The sequence below is a fragment of the Poecilia formosa genome, unplaced genomic scaffold (assembly GCF_000485575.1).
Source record: "Poecilia formosa unplaced genomic scaffold, Poecilia_formosa-5.1.2 Scaffold441, whole genome shotgun sequence".
Classification (NCBI taxonomy): Eukaryota; Metazoa; Chordata; class Actinopteri; order Cyprinodontiformes; family Poeciliidae; genus Poecilia; species Poecilia formosa.
In genome coordinates this window covers 468,484-475,745 of record NW_006800380.1, presented here as the reverse complement: position 1 = coordinate 475,745, position 7,262 = coordinate 468,484, and the positions used below count along the sequence as shown (strand labels likewise).

Sequence of the window (7,262 nt, the reverse complement as noted above, 5' to 3'; positions counted from 1 at the left end):
GCTTAGGATTTGTTGCTGCGCGTTTGCGCAGTGTGAAGGAAAGAGGAGACCAGCTGCACAGGCAGGCTGGGAAATGAGATGATCGGTATTGGCAACAAGAGCCAATGATTGCCGATCACCGATCATGCACTTTTTCACGAAAATCGATCGGCACACCTCTAGTATTATTTAAATTGACAAAGCTTTGTCGAGTGCAGTAGTTTTTGACTTTAATACAGTGTATCACAAAAGTGAGTACACCCCTCATATTTCTGCAGATATTGATGAATATATTTTCATGGGACAATAATGACACTTGCGACACTTTGTTGCTGTTGGTTTAGACATTAACAGCTGTATATAGAGTTATTTCGAGGGAATAAATTTATACTGTTATATAAACTGCACACAGACTACTTTTCATTGTGTCAAAGTGTCATTTTGTCAGTGTTGTCCTATGACAAAATTTAGTTAAATATCTGCAGAAATGTTAGGGGTTTGGCAGGGCTCCGGTGTTGGTCTTCCTTTAGTTATTATCTCCTGCTTCAATTGAAAATCCACTTTAGAAAACCGTTTAAGTGTAGAAATTAAGTCTTTCATGTTTACGTCGGAAGAGAGGAGAAAACAAATATATCGCTGTTCTGTATATTCAGGGCATTGGAACCTGTTAATATTAAAAAATGCTAATGTATTGGCAACGGTACTGTTTTCCAGTTTTCTGTCAGTAGCTCAAATTTCAGTATACTCAAAAAATGTAAATTCTTCTAGATTCTAATTTAAATCAAAATCAATGGAAACTGAGGTCTTCATCTCTCCCTACTTTAGTGCATAACTTTATGCAGCATCCCCTTGACTGAGCAACCAAACGGTGAAGTGCAGCTGGAAGTTTAAAAATGGCAAAGATTCTTGTGAACGGTCTAACAATAAAATCTGAAGCATGGTACTAACTGCTTTAGAGTTTGAGTAACATTACAACTGTGGCAAAGCATCTTAAGGCCAAAAACTCAAAACTATGAGTAAAGCTGCTGTATCAGCAGTGATGAGGTAGAAAACATGCTAGATTACATATTTTTCCTGATATCATGCAGGCTTAGATGAGTCTAAGTAGTTTTTGAAATTAAAACAACTGAATCTGTTATACACTTCAAACTATGAAATCAATACAACCAACTCTTCCTGTCACCTATTTCGGTTTCTGAATAGGTGCTGAGATAGCTAATTGGTTCTACCTCTAATTTTAGTAATTATTAATTATCACACTGTTTTTTGTTTTTGTTTTTTTTGTCTTTGTGAAAAAGAACATTATATCTCCAAATTTACCTTCAACATTTTTCTTACTACTGCTATTGGTTCTGAAATTTTACCATCATGGCAATGTTAAGAGGTAGTTTTGGTATTATAAAATGATTTAACTTCATTGTATCAAAATAGGAACAAATTGGAATGAATGTAATTGAATTGGAGTCTGTATTCTAGAATCTGAATTGATTTTATATTTTTCTGTAAATGACTAGTGAAATGCTTAGATGTGACATTTGGAATGAATTTGTGTATTAAAAAGAAAAAAAGCATTGAATCCTACAGCAAATAAAAAGACTACAAGATTTTTTATTTATTTATTTTTGACTAGGAACGTCGTACTCGGGCTATGAAGCAGCTGTGTACTCAGCAGCCTCCAGCTACTACCAACAGCAGCAGCAGCAGAAGCAGGCAGTTGCAGCAGTGGCAGCAACAGCTGCCTGGTCAGGAAACACTTTCCCTAAGAAACCCACATTCCAGAATAAGCAGCTTCGACCCAAGCAGCCACCCAAACCCACTCAGATACACTACTGTGATGTCTGCAAGATCAGCTGTGCTGGCCCACAGGTAAGCTCACTGAAAGCAGACTGTATGGTCACCATAACATAGAACATGGATAAGAAACTCTCAACTTTGCGGCACAGATTTCTTTTTCTCTTGCAAGCCTCCTTATATTCCCTTTTTGCGCTGCTAACAATAATTGTCAAACTAGACTAGTTAGAGGAGTGGGCTTGTGTAGCTTACACAGATTTCTTAATCAATTTTTTTTATTTGTTGCAGTGTTAGTTCACTCGGGGTTCCTAAGTGCCCAAGTAGAAGGCAGTTGAACTTTTTAAATTGTTTTTTGAATGTTTCACCTCTGATCCAAAAGGCTTTTTCAGTTCTGAATATGATTGGAAGTGACAGGGGTAAAACTTGAATAATCACACAACAATGACAATGTCACAATAGTGACTTTGATAGTCAATAATGGAGCAATTGGAAAATGGGAGTGGATATTAGAAAATTAAATCTCATCCTCAGACAACATCCTCTGTTTAATGTCTGAAGCACTTAAGTGACTGAGAAGCTACTCCAGCATTCCACGTGGTGTTATCTGTCAAAAAGACCAGAGTTGATGAAATACAGAAGGTCAATAGGTTGAGTTGATTGAGTTTAGAAGGTTTATTTTATTTACAACAAAATACAATTTTTCTTTTCATATAGAGGTACTTATTCAGACTTATTCATACACCTTGAAAGTTTTTGTATTTGAGGCCGATTTCATGAGTTTATTTTTTAAGATAATTCTGTTGAAGCATGTTTGAATGTCTGACTTTTATTTATTTTCATAGAAGTTTTATTTATTATTACTAGACCTGTCACAATAAACGATAAATCAATTAATCGCACAATAAATTAAACCCATCTACCTCATTTTAATTATCGGCTTTATCGTCTCTTCCTGCCTTTTTTTCTTTCTGTTGATGACGCTGAATGAAAAAAGTCTCACCTCCGGTGCTCTCCACCGACCCTCCCTTCCTGATTTCCTTAGTGTAATGTCCAGCGCACACTACACGAGTTTTCGGCCGACTGTCGGCCCATTTTCAAAACTTGAGACCACACATTAACCGACAGAAATCCTAGGTATAATGGTTCAATCGGGTTCGTCGTGCCGTGTGGTGTCCAGCCACCTTGGCACAAAATAATGGCTACAAGTCCAGTTAACTAATTTTAAAACGAGGCATTAATCAATGCTTTACTAGAATCTACCTGTGACTCATGTGGCTAGAGTCAGCGTAAAGTCCTGACTGAATAAAAATCATTATAACCTATTTTTGTCACATTAACGAAGAACAGCTGAAAAGTTACCGGGTTCATCAACTGCGGTAGCAATTTGGCTCCAACTCCTCTCCTTGTCATTTCTATATTCTTTGTACGAAATGTTAAATAAATAATATTGTTATTTCCACATATCATCTCCAATGTCCACTGGACTTAGGGTCAGCTGTTTGGGATTCCCCTCCGTAATTTCCCCTCAGAAAGCACAGAGGAGAATCTGCGCTTTCTGATTGGCTACCATTCAACAGGCTGCTAAACTCCCAGTCGAGGAAAACCCGAGGATCTAAATCACACTACATGATGATCGGTTACGAAATCACCAGCGACAATCTTAGAACAGCCAACGTTCTAAGAAAATAGGGGTAAAAAAAACCCATGTAGTATGAACTATTGTGTCAGGTAGTCGGATGTGCCCATCTTCTCTATCTAGTGATTACTGAAGGGCAATATAGTATACAGACTTCATAATCTGCACTCTTGGTTGAATGGAGTATTTATTTCCACTTTGGCTTCATGTTGTTCAGTTTTTATTCAAGTACGTTTTTTGTTAATGGAGACTGAGAATCCGTTTTAATTTTATTTTTGTTTTTGGTTTTGTTTATTTGTCAGTTCCAGTGTTATGTGTTCTTTTGAAAATAAAATGTATCTATCTATGGCAGGAAATTGCATGCATTATTACGTCATTTCCATTAAATCAGTGTCAAAAGGTCTTGAAACAATATTTATCGCAGCAATAATTTTTTAGACAATTAATCGCTCAGCAAAATTTATCGTGACTGGCCTTATTATTACCTTTGTCAGATTCAAGTTATTTGTGTGACCACTATAGGTTTTTCTTTCATTAACCGAGGGGTACCGATAATTTTGTCCACATGTATANTGTATATCCCTTGTGGGATTTACACGTGGATGCTCCGAAGGAATAAACTGTGGAGAAAGTAGTAAAAATAAAATTTTTGATGATGCTGTGAGTTTTGTTATTAACATTAATTGAAATTTATTGATACATTGATAGATCAAATCTCTGGTCACACTAAAAACTTTTAACAATAAGTGCACACACGTAGTTAACAGTGTTGTCAATATGCCGATACAAAAAAATAAATAAATTCCCTGTCATTTTCTCCGTCCTACCATTAGACTTATAAAGAGCATTTGGAAGGCCAGAAGCATAAGAAGAAGGAAGCAGCACTGAAAGTGTCGCAGGGCAGCAGCAGCAGTGCTGCAGGAGGGGTGCTGTCCCGGAACGCTCAGAACCAACTTCGCTGTGAACTTTGTGATGTTTCGTGTACCGGAGCTGACGCTTATGCCGCCCATATTCGAGGAGCCAAGCACCAGAAGGTTTGGATGTCGGGACATAAACCAACACTCTGTCTACTTGGAACTTGGAGAAGGTTTCACACAGACTTTCATTTCTCATTTCAAATGCTGAATTCTTCTTGCAGGTTGTGAAACTTCATACCAAACTTGGAAAGCCCATTCCTTCCACAGAGCCCAGTATGATCGCTCAGACATCAGCCTCTAGTGCTTCTGCTACTGGCAAGACCTCTCTTAGCAGTTCCAGCACTTCCAGCTCTTTGTGTCCGTCTTCCAACTCTTCCTCCAGCACTAGCGCCCCCTATCTGAAAGCTGTCAACATAACCAGCAGCACTGTGGTTACCAAGAATCCACTGGCCAGCAGTCTCTCTGTTGCTTGTTCTGCGGCACCTGGCAAGAAAGTCAACAACCCGAAGATTAATTTTGTTGGTTAGTAAACTTTCTTCATTTTGCCTTTAATTATAAAATATTTACACTACAGGAGAATCAATGAATATAGATTCCATTTCCTTTAAAACAATGTTTGTGTAGAAAAGTTAGACGTAAAACAATATAAAACTAGAAAAATTGCTGTACCTTGCAAAAAAAGCTGTGTGAATTTGAATCCGTTGTATGAACACACTAGAAGATGAGGAGAGAGACAAAGCTGAAAATATTCTATATGGAGCCCAATGAAGTGGTGACATGCCTGTGGTCAGGGTGTGAAAAAAACCTGTAAAACAATAACTAATATTTCTTTGAAGCAGACATCTGTGGCTATGTTTTGATGCAGAAATAATTTTTGTACAGTGTGATATGTACGAATGGCAGCATTTTTTTGTGAAAAGTCTGTCAAAAACGAATTTTAATAATCGAGGTACTCGAATCATTCGAGGAATCGTTTCAGCCCTAATGTACACTTGTCCTGCCTCCTAATTATCTGCGATAATCCAGAAAAGGTCTAACTGAGCTGGTTCAAAATGTCCTGCTTCCCAATATGTGTACCATTTCAGTAAATTCATAATAATTTATGGAGATTCCATTTCCAACAAAAACTCGATATAAACACAACTAATATAAAGAAGTGTAATTAAATACATTTTGAAAATATTTCTTATGATTTTGCATTGGATTCAGGTTTGGATGTTCAGTTTCATATTTGATGTTTTGTCAATTTCAGCTGGAAGTAAATTACAGACGACAGGAAAGATAGAGGAGATAAGAGAAGAAGTCAAAGGCGATACTTGTAAGCCGGCCGCGCCCTCTCCTGCTTCCCCAGATGCTAAGGCTGATCTCTGTGATTCTCTGTCCACATCGGCACTTATTGCTTTGCAGAGTGACGTCCAGCCTGTTGGTCATGACTATGTGGAAGAAGTAGGTGTTTATAAACAAATGCTTATGCATAATCAACCTATGCTTGTGGTTTATATCTACGTTGGCTCAGAGTGGATTTTGTGAACGTTTTCTTGCAGGTCAGAAATGATGAAGGCAAAGTCATTCGCTTTCACTGCAAGCTGTGTGAATGTAGCTTCAACGATCCCAACGCAAAGGAAATGCACCTGAAGGGTCGGAGGCATCGCCTCCAGTATAAGGTTGGTGGCTGGTTAACTTTGCTGCAGTGAATTTCCTTCAATCTCTGCAAAATCCTGGAGAATTAAAATTGAACTCAATGTATGAAGATGATTAAGGACTACATAAGCATTGCATACTGACAGATTAAAACTAGTTTGTTCACATCAAACAAATTATAAGAACAGTAACTTAAGTTATTGGAACAGCTGAGCCATACCTCCAAAAGCGTTGAGTGACATGCCTGCCTCAAAGTATCGTCGTATCACAGCAGGGTTTCCACCAGAAAACTTAAGGCCGGTGGACGTGATCCATCGTGTTTTCATATTAAAAGATGTTAAGTAGACAGGAAAAGTAAAAACATTATGGGGTACTTGTATGTTACTGGAAAACATCACAAGTGAAATGCTATCTAAACCCACAACTTGTCTTAAAAACATCAAATCAAAAAATACAATTAAAATGAATATGAATTATTTGCACTTCTGTTTAATCCAAATTAAGTCAGCGGCTCCATCAGGGCTTAGCCCAGGGTTTCAGGGCCCCAGGGCTAATATTTTAACACAGACCACAGGTACAAATTAAAAATGTGTTTATTGAGATTATCAATGCTGCTAAATTTGATATAATGGTTTCAGCATACATAAATTAAAATATTTTAAATTAACATTTAAATGTAAGATTTTAAGGAGCAGTCATGTTTACTTTGTATAAGTTCAAAGAACAATATTCATAGTTAGATTGTTTTGTTAACATAGCTATACTCTGATGCTGTGAGTTTAATCTTTTAGTTTGAGCTCTGTTCACAAATACAAATACAAATTAGTAAACTGCAATTATAACTGGTTGTTTTTTAGGTTGGCCAATTAAACTACTCTTCCAGATTTCACTAAATCTAACACAGAAACTTAGAGGTGCTGATGTTTTTAGCAGCAAGAGGGGCCCCAAAATCAAATTCTGCTAAAGGCCTCATAAAGCCTTGGACTGGCCCTGTATGATGAGTTAAAGCCACTGCACTGCAAACAGGGGATTTAATTGAATGCTGCTAATGTGGCTTTAGTAGCTCTTCCATTTCGTTTCTGTTGAGTTTTGAATAAACTACCCTGAGCAACTTAATTATTAGTTGCTCAAGGTTATGGGACGAGTTTTTCTGATCTCCGCAAAGCCGCGCGCATGAACTCTGGCTGATTAAGTGGACAAATCATTTGATACAGTTTGATGCATCGTGTAACCGGAAAAAATAATACAGGGAAAAAACGTGTGTGTGTGTGTATATATATATATATATATATATATAT

General features: G+C 37.3%; 1 protein-coding gene across 2 annotated transcripts in view; it reads left to right on the top strand.

Moving 5' to 3' along the window:
• The window catches only part of zfr (zinc finger RNA binding protein), a 97,775-nt gene that overhangs the window by 18,829 nt on the left and 71,684 nt on the right, over positions 1–7,262 (top strand). For both annotated transcript variants that reach the window (XM_007577440.2, XM_007577442.2), the window contains exons 6-10: positions 1,610–1,845; positions 4,240–4,440; positions 4,545–4,845; positions 5,576–5,769; positions 5,868–5,987. In XM_007577440.2, coding sequence (XP_007577502.1) covers positions 1,610–1,845; positions 4,240–4,440; positions 4,545–4,845; positions 5,576–5,769; positions 5,868–5,987 — 1,052 coding nt within the window. The remainder of the gene's footprint in view (positions 1–1,609; positions 1,846–4,239; positions 4,441–4,544; positions 4,846–5,575; positions 5,770–5,867; positions 5,988–7,262) is intronic.